The sequence below is a fragment of the Lithobates pipiens genome, unplaced genomic scaffold (genome assembly GCF_037356315.1).
Source record: "Lithobates pipiens isolate NorthernLeopardFrog02 unplaced genomic scaffold, aLitPip1_a1.2 Scaffold_35, whole genome shotgun sequence".
NCBI classification, from domain to species: domain Eukaryota; kingdom Metazoa; phylum Chordata; class Amphibia; order Anura; family Ranidae; genus Lithobates; species Lithobates pipiens.
The window spans coordinates 18,165,592-18,188,732 of record NW_027507811.1 but is presented as its reverse complement, the minus strand read 5'-3'; the positions used below and the strand labels follow the sequence as shown (position 1 = coordinate 18,188,732).

The following is a 23,141-nucleotide window of genomic DNA, read 5'->3' as shown; positions in this document are numbered from 1 at the left end:
TACACTTTCAGGCAGGCAATTCAGTGATCTGCAGTGCATTAAATATATATATATATATACAGTCTCATATATATATATATATATATATATATATATATATATATATATATATATATATATATATATATATACACTGCATTCTAGTCTAGCCAAGCCTATATCTGACTGCAGCCCATTCCTGGTGTTCATTTTAAAATACACTTTCAGGCAGGCAGGTGATTCAGTGATCTGCAGTGAATTAAATATATATACAGTCTCCTACATATATATCCACTGCATTCTAGTCTAGCCAACCCTATATCTGACTGCAGGCCATTGCTGGTGTACATTTTCAAATACACTTTCAGGCAAGCAGGTGATCTGCAGTACATACTATATATGTCTCCTACCTATATATATCCACTGTATTCTAGTCTAGCCGAGCCTATAACTGACTACAAGACATTGCTGGTGTACTTTTCAAATACACTTTCAGGCAGGCAGGCAGGTGATTCAGTGATCTGCAGTGCATTAAATATATATACAGTCTCCTACATATATATATATATATATATATATATATATATATATATATATGCACTGTATTTTAGTCTAGCCAAGTCTATATCTGACTGCAGGCCATTCCTGGTGTACGTTTTCAAATACACTTTCAGGTAGGCAGGTGATTCAGTGCTCTGCAGTGCATAAAATATATATACAGTCTCTTACATATATATCCACTGCATTCCAGTCTAGCCAAGCCTATATCTGACTGCAGGCCGTTCCTGGTTTATGTTTTGAAATACACTTTAAGACAGGCAGGTGATTCAGTGATATGCAGTGCATTAAATATATATACAGTCTTCTACATATATATCCACTTCAGTCTAGTGTAGCCAAGCCTATATGTGAATGCAGGCCATTCCTGGTTTTCATTTTCAAATACACTTTCAGGCAGGCAGGCAGGTGATTCAGTGATCTGCAGTGCATTAAATATATATATATACAGTCTCCTACTAATACATATCCACTGCATTCTAGTCTAGCCAAGCCTATATCTGACTGCAGGCCATTCCTGGTTTTCATTTTCTAATACACTTTCAGGCAGGCACGCAGGTGATTCAGTGATCTGCAGTGCATTAAATATATATACAGTCTCCTACATATACATATCCACTGCATTCTAGTCTAGCCAACCCTATATCTGACTGCAGGCCATTGCTGGTGTACATTTTCAAATACACTTTCAGGCAAGCAGGTGATCTGCAGTACATACTATATATGTCTCCTACCTATATATATCCACTGTATTCTAGTCTAGCCGAGCCTATAACTGACTACAAGACATTGCTGGTGTACTTTTCAAATACACTTTCAGGCAGGCAGGCAGGTGATTCAGTGATCTGCAGTGCATTAAATATATATACAGTCTCCTACATATATATATATATATATATATATATATATATATATATATATGCACTGTATTTTAGTCTAGCCAAGTCTATATCTGACTGCAGGCCATTCCTGGTGTACGTTTTCAAATACACTTTCAGGTAGGCAGGTGATTCAGTGCTCTGCAGTGCATAAAATATATATACAGTCTCTTACATATATATCCACTGCATTCCAGTCTAGCCAAGCCTATATCTGACTGCAGGCCGTTCCTGGTTTATGTTTTGAAATACACTTTAAGACAGGCAGGTGATTCAGTGATATGCAGTGCATTAAATATATATACAGTCTTCTACATATATATCCACTTCAGTCTAGTGTAGCCAAGCCTATATGTGAATGCAGGCCATTCCTGGTTTTCATTTTCAAATACACTTTCAGGCAGGCAGGCAGGTGATTCAGTGATCTGCAGTGCATTAAATATATATATATACAGTCTCCTACTAATACATATCCACTGCATTCTAGTCTAGCCAAGCCTATATCTGACTGCAGGCCATTCCTGGTTTTCATTTTCTAATACACTTTCAGGCAGGCACGCAGGTGATTCAGTGATCTGCAGTGCATTAAATATATATACAGTCTCCTACATATACATATCCACTGCATTCTAGTCTAGCCAAGCCTATATCTGACTGCAGGCCATTCCTGGTGTTCGTTTTCAAATACACTTCCAGGCAGGTGATTCAGTGATATGCAGTGCATTAAATATATATACAGTCTTCTACATATATATCCACTGCATTCTAATCTAGCCAAGCCTATATCTGACTGCAGGCCATTCCTAGTTTTCATTTTCAAATACACTTTTAGGGAGGCAAGCAAGTGATTCAGTGATCTGCAGTGCATTATATATATATACAGTCTCCTACACATATATATATATATATATATCCACCGCATTCTAGTCTAGCCAAGCCTATATCTGACTGCAGGCCATTCCTGGAGTACTGTTTCTAGTAGACTTCAGGCGGTGTTTTGCTTATAAAATTTTAGAGCATGTCTGGAAGGCCACCAAGGAGAGGTGGATGCTCACAGGCCACTAAAAGACGGCAATCAGGCTCTGTGTCTACATCCAACAGTGCTGGTCATGGACACGGTGCATCCTCAGCACGTGGTCGTGGGGCATGCTTGCCCTTTTTTTGGCAGCTGGCCGTGTTGATCCACAACATGCAGAAGAGTTAGTAGAGTGGATAACTAAGCTGTCCTCATCCTCCTCATCCTCTGTCACCCAGGCTCAGAGTAGTTTGCCTGCCAATGCAGCTGCCAAAGCAGCCTATTCCATCAGCTCAATTTCATCAGTCACTCCTTCCCTAGCCCCACCATCATGCACAGGGGAGTCCCCTGAACTGTTCAACCACAGTGTCGGGTACATGCAGGAGGATGTGCAGCGTTTTGAAGGCTACAATGATGGTACCCAGGTTGAGGAAGGCAGTAATGTGAGCCCAGAGAGAGGCGGTGCCAAAGAAGGACAATAAACTGGCAGTCATATTCCCCCGACTGCAGCATACTGCCAGGTTTGCTCCAGTGACGAGAAGGGATGGGATGATGAGGTCACTGACTCTACGTGGGTGCCTGATAGAAGAGAGGAGGAGGTACATCTCCAACGAGGCAGGATGCCCTCCAGGGGCCAGCTTAAGGGCAGCCACCTGACTGCATCACACCGCAGAGCTCCACATGTGCAGGGTGCTGCTGACTCCCTGCGTATTTTGAAAAGATCTTTGGTGTGGGTCTTTTTTGATATGTGAGCAGTAGGGATGAGCCGAACACCCCTCGCACCAGAACTTTCGAACGGACCCCAAATTCGTACGAACTTTAGAACCCCATTGAAGTCTATGGGACTCGAACGTTCAAAATTAAAAGTGCTAATTTTAACGGCTAATATGCAAGATACTGTCCTAAAAAGGGTTTGGGGACCTGGCTCCTGCCCCAGGGGACATGGGTCAATGCCTAAAATGTTTTTAAAAATGGCCATTTTGGCGGGAGCACTGATTTTAATGACGATTAAAGTGAAAAAAAAGTGAAATATTCCTTTAAATATGGTGCCTGGGGGGTGTCTGTAGTATGCCTGTGAAGTGCCACGTGTTTCCCGTGTTTAGAACAGTCCCTGCACAAAATGACATTAAATGGAAATAACATCATTTAAAACTGCTTGTGGTTTTAATGTTATATCTGGTTCCTGCAATATGGTTGAAAATCATTGAGAAAAATGGCATGGGTAGCCCTCCCTGCCCATTACCAGCCCCTTTGGGTCTTGTACGCATATTAAGGGGAACCCAGTACCCATATTAACAAAAGGAAATGCGTGTGGCCCCCAGGCCCTATATACTCAGAACAGCAGTATACAGGCGGTGCAAACAAGACAGGGACTGTGTAGGTTTGTTGTGTTAAGTTGAATCTGTTTGTAATTTTCAACTGGTACATTTTTAAAGTGTAGCTCCAGTCAAAAAAACTATTTCTAAGCTTTTTGGAAAACATAGGGAAGGGTGATCACCCCTGTATAATTTGTTTTGTCGTCTATCTTTTTTCATCTCACTTGCTGTTGTCTCCTTCCGTTTGCAAGTAGGAGATGTTTGTAAGTTGGATGTTTGAAAGTAGAGGCCTGCCCTATATGCTCTGCAGAAATGGCGGAACAATGTGTTGGTTTTGCCACAACATTGTAAGCCCTCAAAGTGACTCTTGGTGGGCGCTGGAGCGCCCTGCTGTGAACGATTATATCAAGAATTGTAATTACATGCCATTGTTGAACAGTGGTAGAAAAATTGACCTTTGGTGGTTGTGGTGCTGGTGCCACAACACTATAAGTCCTCACAGTTACTCTGGGTGGGCACAGGAAGGGGCCCTCCTGTGAAATATTATATCAAGAATTGTAATTACATGTCCCTGTTAAACAGGGGCAGAAAAATTGGGCCTTAGGCACTGGTGCTGGTGCCACGACACTGCAACCTCTCCCATATACTCTAGTTTTATTGCAGGAATTAGCCCTGCTGCAAAGCATTGCATCAAAAATTGTAATTAAACGCCCCTGTTAAACCGGGGCAGAAAAATTGGGCCTTAGGCACTGGTGCCACCACACTGCAACCTCTCCCATATACTCTAGTTTTATTGCAGGAATTAGCCCTGCTGCAAAGCATTGCATCAAAAATTGTACTTAAACGCCCCTGTTAAACAGGGGCAGAAAAAATGGGCCTTAGGCACTGGTGCTGGTGCCACCACACTGCAACCTCTCCCATATACTCTATTTTTATTGCAGGAATTAGCCCTGCTGCAAAGCATTGCATCAAAAATTGTAATTAAACGCCCCTGTTAAACAGGGGCAAAAAAATTGGGCTGATGGCATCACCCAGAACCAGAAATGTTCTTCCAACATATCAGTGGAGGAGGAAGAGGATAGACAAACATAACAGGACAGTCACTCGGCATCAGCATAGGCAGTCTTGAAGGGATGTGATATTTAAAAAAAAAATTATTTGGTTACATCAGCTTCAGGTGCTTGATAGCTGTGGGTGATCCAAGATTGATTCATCTTGATGAAGGTCAGTCGATCAACTGATTCGGTGGACAGGCGCACCCTGTGATCGGTAACAAAGCCACCAGCAGCACTGAAGGTGCGTTCCGAAAGAACGCTGGATGCAGGACAGGCCAGTAGCTCAATTGCATACTGTGCAAGCTCTGGCCAGTGATCCATCCTCAAGACCCAGTAAGCCAGAGGATTTTCGGTGGGAAAGGTGTCCAAGTCTGACCTTGCCCCTAGGTATTCTTCCACCTTCTCCACCGCTCCTTCTGACCGATTCCTCAGCAACACGTTGTCCAGGACCAGGAGTTTGTAACCTCCCAGTCTCTGGGAACGCGTTGCGCAGACCTTTCTGCAAGGCCTCCCGGAGATGTCTCATCCTCTGCTCTCTCTGCGATGGCAAGATAAGGTCGGCAACCTTACTCTTGTACCGTGGATCAAGGAGAGTGGCCAGCCAGTAATGGTCCTTCTCCTTGATTCAAAGAATACGAGGATGCTTCCGCAGGCTTTGCAGGATCAGGGAGGCCATGCAGCATAGGTTAGCTGAGGCATTCGGTCCGGAGTCCTCTGGGTCACTAAGGACAACATGATCCGCAGCTACCTCCTCCCAGCCACGTACAAGTCCACGTGTTTCTTGGGACTGTAAATCATCCCTACAAGACTGCTGCTGCTGATGCTGAGTGCCAGCCTCCACCTCCATGCTGACACAATCATCCTCCTCCTCCTCCTCTTCCTGTGTGATGGGTGGCACAGCAAGAACACTGTCTGGATAAAGGGGGCCTTGAGAGGCAAGGAAGTCCTCCTCTTTCTGCCTCTGTTCTGCCTCAAGTGCCCTGTCCATTATTCCACGCAGCGTATGCTCCAAGAGGTGGACAAGAGGTACAGTGTCACTGATGCATGCACTGTCACTGCTCACCATCCTTGTGACCTCCTCAAACGGTGACAGGACAGTGCATGCATCCCTGATCATGCCCCACTGGCGTGGTGAGAAAAAACCGAGCTCCCCTGACCCTGTCCTGGTGCCGTAGTAGCACAGGTACTCATTGATGGCCCTCTGCTGCGTGTGCAGCCGCTGCAGCATGGCCAACATTGAGTTCCACCTGGTGGGCATGTCTTGGGCAGGTTCAACTCCTTTTGGAGCTCAGCCAGCCGAGCACAGGCATTAAATGATCGGCAGAAATGCACACAGACTTTCCTGGCCTGCTTCAGGACATCCTGTAAGCCCGGGTACCTGCCCAAGAACCGCTGAACCACCAGGTTAAGGACGTGAGCTACACAGGGCACATGGGTCAGTTGTCCCTGTCGGAGGGCGGAGAGGAGGTTGGTGCCATTGTCGCAAACCACCATTCCTGGCTTAAGCTGGCGTGGCGTCAACCACCTCTCGGCCTGCCCCTGCAGAGCTGACAAAACATCCACCCCAGTGTGGCTCCTGTCCCCCAAACAAACCAGCGCAAGCACGGCATGGCATCGTTTTGCCTGCGTACTTGCGTAGCCCCTGGAATGCCTACGGAGCACCGCTGGTTCTGAGGACAGAGCACTGGAAGAAGCCATGGAGGAAGAAGAAGAGGAGGGGGTGGAGGAGACAGGTGTGTCACAACCAATAGTAGCATTTTGGAGGCGTGGTGGCGGAACAACCTCCAACACTACTGCACCTTGTCCTGCATCCTTCCCAGCTGCCAGAAGAGTGACCCAATGGGCCGTGAAAGACAGGTAACGTCCCTGTCCATGCCTGCTGGACCATGAGTCAGCGGTAATATGCACCTTACCGCTGATCGCCCTGTCCAGCGAGGCAAGGACATTGCCTTCCACATGCCGGTAGAGAGCCGGAATCGCCTTCCGTGAGAAAAAGTCACGTTTGGGGACCTGCCACTGAGGAACCGCACATTGTACAAACTCGCGGAAGGGGGCCGAGTCTACCAACTGAAAAGGCAGCAGTTGAAGTGCTAGCAATTTAGCCAAGCTAGCATTCAACCGCTGGGCATGTGGATGGCTGGGAGTGAACTTCTTTCGCCGGTCCAGCAGCTGGGGCAGGGACATTTGCCTGCTATAATAGGACGTGGGTGTACTGCTAGCAGAGTGCTCGGAAGCACTTGGCTGTGACACACCTAATTCTACACCTTCATTCCTCTCAGAGCAGGTTTCAGAGAGGACTGAAGGTCTAGTGGGGTTGGAGATGCCAGCTGATGAGGAGCAAGGAGAGGTCCGCTTTGTTCTTTGGTGTGGGTCTTTGAGGTACGCTTGCCAACGAGCTGCATGGCAGGTCAACATATGGCTGGTCAAGCATGTGGTGCCCAAGCGGCTGATGTTTTGGCCACGCGAGATACGCTTGAGACATATGTTGCAAATAGCAGCGGTGCGATCTGAGGCACTCGTCTCAAAAAAGGCCCACACCAAAGAACTTTTAGAATAACGCGCAGAGGCAGCGCCCTGCACAGGCGGAGCTCTGCGGTGTGATTCAGTCGGTGTGTTGCCCCTAAGCTGGCCCCCGGAGGGCATCCTGCCTTGTTGGACATGTGCCTCCTCCTCCTCCTCCTCCTCTCTCCTACCAGGCACCCACGTGGAGTCAGTGCCCTCATCATCCCCTCCCTCTTCATCGCTGTAGCAAACCTGGCAATATGCTGCAGCTTGTGGAACATGACTGCCAGATTGCTGTCCTTCTTGAGCATCCCCTCTCTCTGCATTCACGCTACTGCCTTCCTCTAGCTGAGTGTCATCATCAGAGCCTACAAAACACTGGGCATCCTCCTGGAGCATGTACCCAACACTGTGCTCAAAGAGTTCAGGAGACTCCTCAGGAGGATGTGGTGGGTCTAGGGAAGGAGTCACTGATGATGACATTGAGACGAGGGAAGACGATGCGTTGGCAGCTGCTTTGCTAGTACCCTGAGACTGGGTGAGAGAGGATGAGGAGGATGAAGAGGGCTTGGTCATCCACTCTACCAAGTCGTTGCCATGTTGCGATTCAACATGTCCAGCTGTCGAAAAGAAGGACAAGCGTGTCCCATGGCCACGTGCTGATGACAATGCACCGTGTCCACGACCAGCACTGTTGTCTCTAGACACAGAGCCTGCTTGCCCTCTTTTATCGGCTCGTGCCTGTCTGCCTCTCCTTGCTGGCCTTCCAGACATGGTAATGGCCTGAAGGGAGTTGGGTAAAACAGCAGTTGGGTAGTGTATATTGTGCTGGAGGCACACAACACCCACTAACTCCTGCAGATGCCTTTATTATAGAACACCAGAGATAAAGGGGTATACTGTAATGGAGTCACACAACACCCACTAAGCCCTGCAGATGGCTCTATTAGAGAACAGCAATTAACGGTAGATGCAGGTGTATATTGTGCTGGAGGCACACAACACCCACTAACTCCTGCAGATGGCTTTATTATAGAACACCAGAGATAAAGGGGTATACTGTAATGGAGTCACACAACACCCACTAAGCCCTGCAGATGGCTCTATTAGAGAACAGCAATAAAGGGTAGATACAGGTGTATATTGTGCTGGAGACACAAAACACCCACTAATTCCTGCAGATGCCTTTATTATAGAACACCAGAGATAAAGGGGTATATACAGCTGTATACTGTGCTGTGCTGGAGGCACACACAACTTCCAATAACTCCTGCAGATGGCAGATGGCTCAAATAGAGAAGAGCTATGTAGGTGTATATAGCGGTGTGTACTGGGTACAGAGCACGCAGACAGCACGCACAAGCTCCTAACACTACTGACTACAAGCTCTATTATAAAAGATAGATCACTAGCTATATAGGTGAGGTGAATATAGCGGTGTATACTGCGGTCAGGGCACGCAGACAACAACCACTACAGAAGAGCAAGATTGAAAATCGACCGATAACGATCGGTGTATACTGTGTTGAAGGTACACAGAACACCCACTAACTGCTTCAGACGCCAACACACTACACAAGGCCGCCGCGCTGGCAGCCTTATATAGTGTGGGGCGTGTACTACACAGCCTGAGCTATGATTGGCCACAGGCATCCTGCCTGTGGCCAATCATGGCTCTCCTCGCTGCTAGCGCTGTGATTGGCCAAGCATGCGGGGTCACAGTGCATGCTTGGCCAATCATGAGCCAGCAATGCACTGCGATGATGCATCCAGCATTCTCCCTGAAAGCCCATTCAGTGCTGCTGGAGGCTTTGTAACCAATCACAGAGTGCATCTGTCCACAGACTCAGTTGATCGGCTCACCTTCATGAAAATGAATCAGTCTTGAATCACCAGCTACCAAGCACCTAATGCTGATGTAACTGATTCATTTTTGTATGAATGTGAGATCCCTTGAAGACTGCCTATGTTGAGTGACTAATCGGTTATGCTGAGTGACTATCCTATCCCTCTTCAATTTTCATGTTGATAGCGTCTAAGAACATTTTTGTTTCAGGGCACCACCACCAGCGCCTAAGGCGCAATTTTTCTGCCCCTGTTTAACAGGGGCGTACTATTATAATTTTTGCTGTAATATTTCACAGCAGGGCTCATTCTTGCACTCAACTAGAGTATCTGTGAGGGGTTGCAGTGTTGTAGCACCACCACCAGTGCATCATGTCCAATTTTTCTGACCCAGTTTAACAGAGGCATGTAATTACAATTTTTGCTGTAATATTTCACAGCAGGGCTAGTTCCTGCTCTCAACTAGAGTATCTTTGAGGGGTTGCAGTGTTGTGGCACCACCACCAGTGCCTAAAGCCCAATTTTTCTGCTCCTGTTTAACAGGGGCGTGTAATTACAATTTTTGATCTAATATTTCATAGCAGAGCCCGTTCCCGTACCCACCAAGGGTAACTGTGAGGGCTTACAGTGTTGTGGCACTACCACCACTGCCTAAGACCCAATTTTTCTGCCCCTGTGTAACAGGGGCGTGTAATTACAATTCTTGATCTAATATTTCACAGCAGGGCCTGCACCCACCAAGAGTAACTGTGAGGGCTTATACTGTTGTGGCTCCACCACCAGTCCACCACCACCAAAGGCCCAATTTTTCTGCATGCAACTACAATTCTTGATATAATATTTCATAGTAGGGCCCATTCCTGCGCCCACCAAGAGTAACTGTGAGGGCTTACAGTGTTGTGGCACCACCAAAGGCCCAATTTGTTTGCCTATGTTTAACAGGGGCCTGTAATTACAATTCTTGATATCATATTTCACAGCAGGGTCTGTTCCAGCGTCCACCAAGAGTAACTGTGAAGGCTTACAGTGTTCTGGTACCACCAACACCTAAGGCCCAATTTTCTGAGTATATAGAGCAGGCTATATAGTATATACAGGCGGTCACCTACTTTCAAACATCTGACTTACAAACGACTCCTACTTTCAAACGGAGGGAGACAACAGGAAGTGAGAGGAAATCTACCCCTAGGAAGGGAAATTCTCTCCTGTAAGAGTTGGGAAAAAGGTGTCTCCCCACTGATGCTTTATCACCAATCCTTGTTTCCCTAATAACCCCAAATTTTCAAAATACAATTGTCATTGGGACAGAAAGTGAGGGGAAATCTTCTGAACAGGGGCACAGACAGCAAAACAAATGTTACGGGGGTGATGATAACCCTTTCCTATGTTACCCAAAAAGCTTAAAAATAGATTTTTTGGCTGGAGCTACACTTACAAAATGTACCTGTTCCAAATTACAAACAGATTATACTTAAGAACAAACGTACAGTCCCTGTCTTGTTTGGACCGCCTCTATATTGCTGTTTAGAGTATATAGGGCCTGGGGGCCCAACGCCTTTTCTTTTTTTCATTTGGGTGTGGGGTTCCCCTTAATATCCATACAAGACCCAAAGGGCTTGGTAATGGGCTGGGGGGTGCCCATGCCATTTTCTCAATAATTTTCATCCATATTGCTGGGACCCGACATTACATTATAGCTGCAAGCAGTTTTAGATTACTTTTATTCCTTTAGAAATGTCATTTTTTGCAGGGACTGTTCTAAAGTCGGGAAACATGCACCACTTTACAGGCATACTATAATCACCCCCAGGTACAGTATTTAAAGGAATATTTCACTTTTATTTTTTCACATTAAGCATTATTAAAATCACTGCTCCCGAAAAAAAACAGCCTTTTTAAAAAAACAATGTTTGCATTGATACATGTCCCCTGGGGCAGAACTCAGGTCCCCAAACACTTTTTAGGACAATAACTTGCATATTAGCCTTTAAAGTTTGCACTTTTGATTTTTTACCTTCGGGTCCCATAGACTTTAACGGTGTTCGAATGTTCACGCAAACTTTCGGTCCCTTTGCATGTTTTGCCACAAACCGAACCGGGGGGGGGGGGGGGTGTTCGGCTCATTCCTAATCCTAAATATAGGACCATTTATCCAACTGTCCATTCAGAGCTTTTGGTTTATAGACTAAATACATAATATGGAACCATTTATCTAACTTTACATCTAGAGCCTCTGGTTTATAGACTGGATAGATCCTAAATATAGAGCCATTTATCCAACGATCCATCCAGAGAATCTGTTTTATAAACCAGATGCATCCTAAATATAGAACCATTTATCCAACTGTCCATTTTAGAACCATTTATCCAACTGTCCATGAAGAGCCTTTGGTTTATAGACCAGATACATCCTAAATATAGAGCTATTTATCTAACTGTCCATCCAGAGCCTCTGGTTTATAGACCAGATACATGCTAAATATAGAGCCATTTATCCAACTGTTTTCCCAGAGTCTCTGCTTTATAAACCAGATACATCCTAAATATAGAGCCATTTATCCAACTGTAAACCCAGACCCTCTGGTTTATAGACCAGATACATCCTAAATATAGAGTCATTTATCCAACTGTCCATTTAGAGACTCTGGTTTATAGACGGGATACATCCTAAATATAGAACCATTTATCCAACTGTCCATGAAGAGCCTTTGGTTTATAGAACAGATACATCCTAAATATAGAGCTATTTATCTAACTGTCCATCCAGAGCCTCTGGTTTATAGACGGGATACATGCTAAATATAGAGCCATTTTTCCAACTGTCCATCCAGAACCTCTGGTTTATAGACCGGATACATCCTAAATCATGGGTCTTCAAACTACAGCCCTCCAGTTGTTCAGGAACTACAATTCCCATCATGCCTAGTCATGTCTGTGAATGTCAGAGTTTTACAATGCCTCATGGGATGTGTAGTTTCACAACAGCTGGAGGACCGTAGTTTGAGGATCCCTGTCCTAAATGTAGAACACTTTATTCAACTGTCCACCCACAGCCTCTGGTTTATAGACCAGATACATCCTAAATATAGAGCCATTTATCCAACTGTCCATCCAGAGCCTTTGATTTATAAATCAGATACATTGTGAATAGTCTGCCATTTATTCAATTGTGCATCTGTAGTTGCTGGATTGTAGAGGACACAGAGAGGAAGTGATATTAGGTGCAGATAGGAAGTGATAGACAGACAGGAAGTGATGTACCTAAGGAACAGGAAGTGATGTAGGAGTCTGCTAAAGGAAGTTCTGGGTGAGAGGTAAGTTGTGAGGAAGGAAAGAAGACGTTGTTGGAACTGGCAGCAGAGGAATTAATCATATTATAATTCCTTTAGAAGGACACAAGGAACTCTACAAGGACATCATGATGGAGAATCAGCCGCCCCTCACATCACCGGGTAAGAGGAGACTTTATTGTAAAGGAGAGAGCAGTACGGAGGCTCCACCTAGATCCCCCATCATCTGATAAACACATAGAAACAATGTATTCAGTCAGTGTGTGTGTTTTCTACAGATGGATCCAGTAATGCGAACCCAACAGAGAGATGTCCCCGTCCTCTGTATTACCAGGATTCCACACAGGAAGATCACACCATCCCTCACCATCAGGTAGGTGGGACTGAGCAATTGGAATGCAAATAGAATTCTGCACCTTGAAACAACATTCTTATATGTCATCTCTTGTTTGCTTTTACAAATACGTTTTATCATATTTGCACTTTAGGTTGAAGAACTGAAAGACATCAAAGTTGAGGTTAAAGAAGAAAAAGAAGAGAAGCTTGGGTATCAGCAGTCTATGGTAGAGGGTGATCCTCTTTATTCACGGGATTCCACACAGGAAGATCACACCATCCCTCACCATCATCGGGTAGGGGGACTGAGCAATTACAACTCAAGTGTATTCTAAGCCATGAGATTAAATTTTTCTATTAAATCTATGTTTTATTTCATCTTTGGGGTTTAGGGTGAAAGAGTTCCCCCTCCTCTGTGTTCCATACAGGAGGATCACACCATCCCTCACCGTCATCAGGTAGGTGGGGCTGGGTATCTAGATCTAAATATGTATTCTAAGCCATGAGATGATATTCCTCTGTGTAGTCTCTTGTTTTACTTGAACATCTGAAGCGCAGAACCCACAACCCCCACCCCCACCCCGTTTCTAGCTCCTTTGAGCACCCTACATTTTTTCACCCCCCATTTTAATTTTTTTTTATATACATTCCTTTCCTCTGTGGGTCTTAAGCCTAGTGAAATGTCATTGTGGGTCCTCTTTGTCCTTGTATTTTTCCAACAGGCGTTGCATACTAAATTACTTGTCATTTGTGTCCTTTTTATATCTGCCTTGAGTTGACTTTAATAGATATTTTCTATTATTTTTGGTGTAGGGTGAAGAACGGATTAATATAAAAGCTGAGGTTAAAGAAGAAGAAGTAGAGACGTATGTGGGGGGTGATCAGTCATTCACAGAGGATGTTGGGATGATTATGAAAAGTGAACAGGACATTTCTCTACCTATCGACACAGGTAAGTAACAGACACTATTGAGGAATGTTTGTTTGAGGAGTCTCATTTCACTTCCGAGTATACGGACCGAGCCTCTTTCTGAGATTTGTTGTTTACAATTTAAAAACATTTTTGTTTGCTAGAAAATAACTTAGAACACCAAACATTATAATACTGTGGAGATAAAATGGCAGTCAATGCTTTTTGTCACATCGTATTTGTGCAGCAGTCTTACAAATGCACTTTTTTGGGGAAAAAAACACTTTTTTTATTAAAAAATAAGACAATAGTAAAGTTAGCCCATTTTTTTTTTTTTATATTGTGAAAGACAATGTTATGCTGAGTAAATTTATACCTAACATGTCATACTTCAAAATTGTGCTCGCTCGTGGAATGGCAACAAACTTTTACCCTTAAAAATCTCCATAGGCAACGTTTAAAAAATTCTACAGGTTGCATGTTTTGAGTTACAGAGAAGGTCTCAGGCTAGAATTCTTTCTCTCGCTCTACCAATCACGGTGATACCTCACATGTGTGATTTGAACACTGTTTTCATATGCAGGCTCTACTCACGTATGCGGTCACTTCTGCATGCGAGTTTGGCAGGACACTATTCTTGAAGAAAAAACTATGTAAACATCCCTTGCAATAGAAAAAAGCATGACAGGACCTCTTAAATGTGAGATCTGGGGTCAAAAACACCACAGATCCCATATTTACACTAAAATACAATAAAAAAATTAAAAAAAAATGGCCCTTTTTAAGAGCTATGGGTGGAAGTAACGTTTTGACATCGCTTCCGCCCTGCAATGATATGGAGATGGTTGGGGGCCATCTTCCCCCTCACTCGTCTCCATACCAAGCCAGGAGAAGGATCTGATCACCTCCACCGCTACCGATGGCTACGGTAAGAGACGGAGGGCACCGGAGCGTGGCAGAAGGGCGGTCTCTCCCGACGCCGATAAAAGTGATCTTGCGGCAAATCTGCCGCTGAGACCCCTTTTATCTGAAAGCGGACCGCCCGCTAAAGAAGAGAATACCAGGGTTATGCCAGCTAGCTTCTGCCATAACAACAGTATTCCTCTTAAAAGTAATGACGTAAAACTGCGGCGGGTGGTCCGCAAGTGGTTAAGAAAAAATATTATATAATTATCAGAGCTTCACATCATCTTGTAGGCAGGTGCTAAAAGGTTCAAATATGTGTTTGCCTACTAAAGGGTTAATGTGTGGTGTGGTAAGAATTAACACTTGGTTCTATGATGTTCCTTCCCTTGCATGTGTTATTTCCTAATTCTGAACTGGATCAGAACTCGTGGTTGGTTCCAGTATGGAGGTGATCAGTGAGGAAACTGTAAAGAGCTGAACTGAACTTCGTGGTGGAGTTTCTCCTGAATGGGTTCCAAGAAGGGCTGGGACAAGGGGTGGGCTGGAGCTGTGGCTGCCCTGAGTGCAATGGTTTACTGTAGGTATGGGGGCCCCTTCCTTCTGTTACAAGGCTGATATAGGAGTATATCCAGGGTAGCTACAGGTAAGCCTTAATATAAGCTTACCTGTAGCATAAAGTGAGTTTTAAGGGTTTACAACCACTTAAAGTGGTGCTTCAATGATGCTGCAGTAGTGCTTTGGTGATGCTTTGAGGATCCTTAAGTGGTGCTTAGGTGATGCTTCCAGGATACTTAAGTGGTGCTTTGGTGGTGCTTCGATGGGGCTTCAGAGATGCTTCAAGCGATCTTCGTCAGAGACCTCTATGGAGGCTTTGAAGGTGCTTTCAAGCACCACTAAAGTGACATGGGGTATCATTTTTGAAGCAAAGCAAAAAGCAAGGTTTAAACAGCACTGTAAGCTAGCCATTTTATTTAGTGACAGGAGCTTTGACTGGCATTCAGAGAGCTTTAAGGGCTTGTTTACACTGGCTTCAAAACAGGGCTTTAGACACGCCTTATTAAAGCTAGCTTAACGCCTTGCTTTTGCTTTGCTTCAAAAATGATACCCCATGTAGCTTTAGTGGTACTTCAAAGCGTCTTCAAAGCCTCCATAGATGTCTATGACAAAGCTCGCTTGAAGCACCTGCAGCTTTTAATAGGCTTCAGATTTGCTTTGTTTTGGAGAAATTGCAGATAGGAAATATACACACACACACACACACACACACACACACACACACACACACACACACACACACACACACACACACACACACACACACACACACACACACACACACACACACACACACACACAGCATCTGTCAGTCTTCAACAAAACTTCAAAAGCGCATCACTAAAGCTTCATCAAAGTACTGCTGAAAAACACTTCATAAAGAAATGATACCCCATGATGCTTTAGTGGTGCTTCAAAGCCTCCATTGATGTTTATGACAGCTCACTTGAAGCACCATCAAGCCACCACCAAAGCTTCAATGAAAAACCACCAAAAACACATCTTAAAAGCATGTTGAAGCAGTAGGCACTTTAATGTGTGTTGAAGCAATTGCAAGCTAGCCTAACAGGCTAGGTTGTCTCAACACTGATGGAGGAGTGATGGGTCCACCCTAGGACAGCAGCATTAAAAATCTGGGGGAGGGATTTTTTTTTTCCATATTTTGATGTTACAAGTTTTACCCGGTTCCATGCCAGAGCTCTGTAAACTGTTGACTGTTAGACCAAAGTGACTTTTTTTTCTTGCTGACTCAGGTTGGAGTCCATATATGATCTGCAAACTCTTCATAAAGTAAACTCCAGGAGATCTGATGAAGTAACAATCCACTAACGCATTTCAGCTACTAAAGAATTAGTTATAGCTATTTATTATTATAGAATTAGCAGATGATATATGGACTCGGTGTGAAGACTTTTCTGATTGATTTTGGAGGGAGTACAGGAGCCCAGCTGTGAGATCGGCATTTCCACTTATTCCACCGACGGGGAGGAGGAGCCAAAACTCCACTTATTTGTCATCTACTGAGATTTATTCTAATTTTTTACTTCTTTCCAACAGATGGATGTGATGTCAGGAATTCCTCGGAGAGACGTCTTCTATTATCTGCTGATTGTAAGTCAGAAGATAATGTCATCACACAGGATCCTCCAGGAGGAAATCCAAATACACAAAATATACATCACAGACCTTCCTGTCCGGAGACATCAATGGATCCCTCTGATCAGGGGGAATCTTCTCATCAATCACATACTATGATTGGAAATATCCATGTAAGATCTCACACTGCAGATCCATCAACAGATCCTTCTGATCCCGAGGAAACTTCCTCACCTCATGAAGGAGATCACCGAGGTGACAATCTATTGTCATGTTCAGAGTGCGGGAAATATTTCACCTATAAGGGCGCACTTACTAGACACCAGAAACGTCATACAAACGAGTGTAATTTCCCTTGTTCAGAGTGCGGGATATGTTTCACTCGGAAAGCAACCCTTGTTACACATCAGAGAATTCACACAGGTGAGCGTCCTTATTCATGTTCAGAGTGCGGGAAATCTTTCTCTCAGAAAGGAGACCTTGTTAAACATCAGAGAATTCACACAGGTGAGCGTCCTTATTCATGTTCAGAGTGTGGGAAATCTTTCACTCAGAAAGGAGACCTTAGTAAACATCAGAGAATGCACACGGGTGAGCGTCCTTATTCATGTTCAGAGTGCGGGAAATCTTTCACTCGTAAAGAAGACCTTGATATACATCAAAGAATTCACACAGGTGAGCGTCCTTATTCATGTTCAGAGTGCGGCAAAAATTTCACTCAGAAAGTAGACTTTCATACACATCAAAGAATTCATACAGGTGAGCGTCCTTATTTATGTTCAGAGTGCGGGAAATCTTTCACTCAGAAAGGAGACCTTTTTAAACATCAGAGAATTCACACAGGTGAGCATCCTTATTCATGTTCAGAGTGTGGGAAATGTTTCACTTGTAAACAAAGCCTTAAAGAACACCAGAGATTTCACACGGGTGGGCTTCTTTATTCATGTTTAGAGTGTGGAAAATCTTTCACTCATAAACAAAGCCTTAATGAACACCAGAAATTTCACACGGGTGAGCTTCTTTATTCATGTTCGGAGTGTGGAAAATCTTTTACTCGGAAGGTATACCTTGATATACATCAAAGAATTCACACAGGTGAGCGTCCTTATTCATGTTCAGAGTGCGGAAAATCTTTCACTCAGAAGGGAGACCTTGTTAAACATCATAGAATTCACACAGGTGAGCGTCCTTATTCATGTTCAGAATGTGGGAAATGTTTCACTCGTAATGAAAGCCTTAATGAACACCAGAGACTTCACACGGGTGGGCTTCTTTATTCATGTTCAGAGTGTGGGAAATCTTACACTCGTAAACAAAGACTTAATGAACACCAGAGATTTCACACGGGTGAGCTTCTTTATTCATGTTCAGAGTGCGGGAAATCTTTCACTCGGAAAGTAGACCTTGATACACATCAAAGAACTCACATAGGTGAGCATCCTTACTCATGTTCAGAGTGTGGGAAATCTTTCAATCGCAAAGGATATCTTGTTAAACATCAGAGAATTCACACAGGTGAGCGTCCTTATTCATGTTCAGACTGCGGGAAATATTTTACTCAGAAAGGCAACCTTGTGAGGCACCAGAGAATTCATATGGGTGAGCTCTCCTCAGGGATATTAAACTAAACATGTTATATTTATCTGCTCTGTGTAATGGTTTTGCACAGAGTAGCCCCAATCCTCCTCTTCTCAGGTCCTGTGCTGGTGCTCCTGGCCTCTCTCTCCTGCCCTCAGAGTAAACCGCTTGCTATGGGGTCACCCAAGTGTGCTCGTTCCCAAAATGTAGCTCTGCGAGTCTATTCAGACATGGAGCAGTGGCCCTCCCCTCTCTCTCCTTATTGGCTCAGTGACTGGGATTAACAGCAGTGGGAGTCAATGGATTCTGCTGTTGCCTCAGCCAATGAGGAGCAAAAGTTCCTGGAGAGGCGAGGTACTCATGCAAACACTGGGTCGAGATGGTGGAAGGAGAGCTGTCGGAGAATGTAGTGTGGATGGTGGGAGGAGAGCTGTCAGAGAATGTAGTGTGGATGGTGGAGGAGAGCTGTCAGGGAATGTAGAGTGGATGGTGGGAGGAGATCTGTTGGAGAATGTAGTGTAGATGGTGGAGGAGAACTGTCGGAGAATGTAGTGTGGATGGTGGAGAGCTGTCGGAGAATGTAGTGTGGATGGTGGAGGAGAGCTGTTGGAGAATGTAGTGTGGATGGTGGAGGAGAGCTGTCAGGGAATGTAGAGTGGATGGTGGAGGAGAGCTGTCCGAGAATGTAGTGTGGATGGTGGGAGGAGAGCTGTCAGAGAATGTAGTGTGGATGGTGGAGGAGAGCTGTCAGGGAATGTAGAGTGGATGGTGGGAGGAGAGCTGTTGGAGAATGTAGTGTAGATGGTGGAGGAGAACTGTCGGAGAATGTAGTGTGGATGGTGGAGAGCTGTCGGAGAATGTAGTGTGGATGGTGGAGGAGAGCTGTCGGAGAATGTAGTGTGGATGGTGGGGGAGATCTGTCGGAGAATGTAGTGTGGATGGTGGGGAGATCTGTCGGAGAATGTAGTGTGGATGGTGGAGGAGAGCTGTCGGAGAATGTAGTGTGGATGGTGGAGGAGAGCTGTCGGAGAATGTAGTGTGGATGGTGGAGGTGAGCTGTCGGAGAATGTAGTGTGGATGGTGGAGGAGAGCTGTCGGAGAATGTAGTGTGGATGGTGGGAGGAGATCTGTCGGAGATTGTAGCGTGGATGGTGGGAGGAGATCTGTCGGAGAATGTAGTGTGGATGGTGGGAGGAGGTCTGTCGGAGAATGTAGTGTGGATGGTGGAGGAGAGCTGTCGGGAATGTAATGTGGATGGTGGAGAAGAGCTGTCGGAGAATGTAGTGTGGATGGTGGGAGGAGAGATGTCGGAGAATGTAGTGTGGATGGTGGGAGGAGATCTGTCGGAGAATGTAGTGTGGATGGTGGGGGGAGAGCTGTCGGGGAATGTAGTGTGGATGGTGGGAGGAGAGCTGTCGGGGAATGTAGTGTGGATGGTGGGAGGAGATCTGTCGGAGAATGTAGTGTGGATGGTGGAGGAGATCTGTCGGAGAATGTAGTATGGATGGTGGGTGAAGAGTTGTCGGAGAATGTAGTGTAGATGGTGAGAGAGAGCTGCAAGAAAACACAGTATTGATTAGACATGTGCATTTAGTTTAGTTCCGAATATTTTTTTTAACAAATTCGTTAGTTTCCAAATTTTTCAATTTCTTAAATTCCAAATTTCTGAAAAATGCAAGGAAACAGAAATGAACACATCTTTTATCAGTGCACATGTCTAGTATTGATGGGGGAGGTAAGGTTACTGTAGAAAATATCATGTATCGTGTCACACTCATCTGTTCCATGCTCCAACTGCAAGTTATTGTCCATCCTCTGCTTCCTCCAGCACTGCAACCAATCACAGAGCGGGCACTGCTAACAAGCTGATTGCTCACTCTTTGATGAACATGTCCACGCACTAGCTGCTGGACCCCCTGTGTCCCCAGGTGATTTGTCCAGTGTTTTCCAGTGCCTCCCAGTACTGTCTCCATGACCGCTAGTATCCATTCAGCCTTTATTCAGCTCCTCTGTGTCTCAGCAGTTCTCAATGTCATCAGTCATTCCAGCCTGAAAACCAGAGCCTGCTCCTATGATTGTCATGTTCCCCAGTCTGTATTCCTCTCCAGTGACCCTGTGCACTCCTACCAACATCCATTCTTCCTTTATCACTGTGTCCCTCTGCACTGCAGTCAGTTACCTGCTTCTCTGCACCAATCTGTGTGAGTCCCAGCCAGCCTTCCATTACCAACACCTGTCAGCATTTTCTTGTGGACCATCAGTGGTCATTGATCACTGTTGTAGAGTAACATGTAGACCTATACAGCTCAACCCCCAGATACTTTTGTTGTTTATGATGCTGGGATCCATCAAAGCAGGTAAAAAAAGATGTGCTCCATCTTTTTCTGATGGTGGCCAGGGCTGTCATCCCTCAACATTGGAAGTCTCCTGGGATCCCATCTGTTTTGGAATGGATAGGGTAGCTTAGATACTATCATGGATTTGAAATCTTTACTAGCTGTTGAGACTGGATAATTATAATAGTACAGGGGCCACTTTGAGTGTTTTCTATAATTCACAAGAGTATCAGGTTACTATATGTAAAAGTAAAAATTATGCAAACACCAGGCAAAAAAAGGAAATCTTTACCTAAAATGGTGTTGGGCCACCTTTGGTATCCAAGACGGCTTGAGTTCTCTGGAGAATTGACAAATATAAGCCTTGGATGGTAGATAATGGAATCTGATACCACTCTTCATGCAAAGCTCATTCTAGTTCCCGCTGAGATGCTGAAAGATGAAAACGAGTCCGAACCTTGTTCTCCAAAAATACCTATGCGATATTTTTTCTGGTTTATATTCATATACTGTGTACCAATGTTCTATATTTGTATTTGTTACTATATATTGAAGACCTAATACTGTAGTATTGAAAGATTTAGATATTATTATAATTTTGTTTGGAAAAACAAATAAAATTAGAGTGATACAAAAATGGGAACTTACAGTATATTATCCACAAAATAGAGTAACTATACCAGAATGATTTACAGTGATGTCTAATGTGTAACTTTACATTGAAGGGGCAACAATGATATTAAATGAGTGCGGTGTATATTGGTAACCATTTTAGAACTATTTAAGAACATTGTTACACATTCATATATGTACAATTAATTTGTATTTTGTGCATCAATTTCACTTTGTTTTTCATTTGTTTGTTTCCCCACAATTAAAAAGAGGGATGAGCCGAATGTACCTAGCTTTTTATTTAGCGCAGGTTTAGCAAATGACAGTGAAGGTTGAAACCTGAAATTGAACCTTCGTTATCAGTAATTAGGGATGAGCCGAACACCCCCCGGTTCGGTTCGCACCAGAACCTTCGAATGGACCAAAAATTCGTACGAACTTTACAACCCTATTAAAGTCTACGGGATGCGAACGTTCAAAATCAAAAGTGCAAATTTTAAAGGCTAATATGCAACAGACAACACCAGCAATAAGGGGTGTCTTCGGGTGTATACTGTGCTGGATGCACACAGCACCCACTTTAACTCCTGCAGATGCCTGTATTAGAGAACACCAGCAATAAAGGGTAGATACAGGTGTATGCTGTGCTGTACTGGAGGCACACAACACCCACTAACTCCTGCAGATGCCTGTATTAGAGAACACCAGCATAAAAGGGTAGATACAGGCACTGTGCTGGAGGCACACAACACCCACTAACTCCTGCAGATGCCTGTATTAGAGAACACCAGCAAAAAAGGGTAGATACAGGTGTATACTGTGCTGGAGGCACACAACACCCACTAACTCCTGCAGATTCCTGTATTAGAGAACACCAGCAAAAAAGGGTAGATACAGGTGTATGCTGTGCTGTACTGGAGGCACACAACACCCACTAACTCCTGCAGATGCCTGTATTAGAGAACACAAGCATAAAAGGGTATATACAGGCACTGTGCTGGAGGCACATAACACCCACTAACTCCTGCAGATGCCTGTATTAGAGAATACCAGCAAAAAAGGGTAGATACAGGTGTATACTGTGCTGGAGGCACACAACACCCACTAACTCCTGCAGATTCCTGTATTAGAGAACACCAGCAAAAAAGGGTAGATACAGGTGTATGCTGTGCTGTACTGGAGGCACACAACACCCACTAACTCCTGCAGATGCCTGTATTAGAGAACACAAGCATAAAAGGGTATATACAGGCACTGTGCTGGAGGCACATAACACCCACTAACTACTGCAGATGCCTGTATTAGAGAATACCAGCAAAAAAGGGTAGATACAGGTGTATACTGTGCTGGAGGCACACAACACCCACTTTAACTCCTGCAGATGCCTGAGAAAAGAACACTGTCCCTGCCTATCTTGCTCTTTCCCTGCACGCCAGAACACACTACACAAGGCCACCACTCTGGCGGCCTTATATAGTGTGGGGCATGTACTAAACCCCCTGAGCTATAATTGGCCACAGGCATCCTGCCTGTGGCCAATTATGACTCTCCTCTCTGCCGGCGCTGTGATTGGCCAAGCATGCGGGGTCACAGTGCATGCTTGGCCAATCATGAGCCAGCAATGCACTGCAATGGCATAGTGCATTGTGGGCCATTTGTGCCACATGAATTTGGTGTGAACGGTCCACAAAGTTCTGAATTCGCCGAACAGATGAATGGCCGATGTTCGAGTCGAAAATGCATTCGAGTCAAACGCCAAGCTCATCCCTATCAGTACTGGCCATTTTCTGGGCTACTGGGCAAGGAATTGTCAAACACAGGGAGGTGGACAGTGGCTTGAGTGATATGTACCAATGCTAACAAAAAATAAAAAA

General features: G+C 44.6%; 1 protein-coding gene across 1 annotated transcript in view; it reads left to right on the top strand.

Annotated features, from left to right (window-relative positions):
• Positions 1–23,141, top strand: part of LOC143955180 (uncharacterized) — a 275,659-nt gene that overhangs the window by 233,956 nt on the left and 18,562 nt on the right. The window contains 6 exon segments of the mRNA XM_077465272.1: positions 12,475–12,600; positions 12,717–12,811; positions 12,927–13,070; positions 13,167–13,232; positions 13,588–13,726; positions 16,703–18,361. Of these exon segments, the coding sequence (XP_077321398.1) occupies positions 12,475–12,600; positions 12,717–12,811; positions 12,927–13,070; positions 13,167–13,232; positions 13,588–13,726; positions 16,703–18,361 (2,229 nt within the window).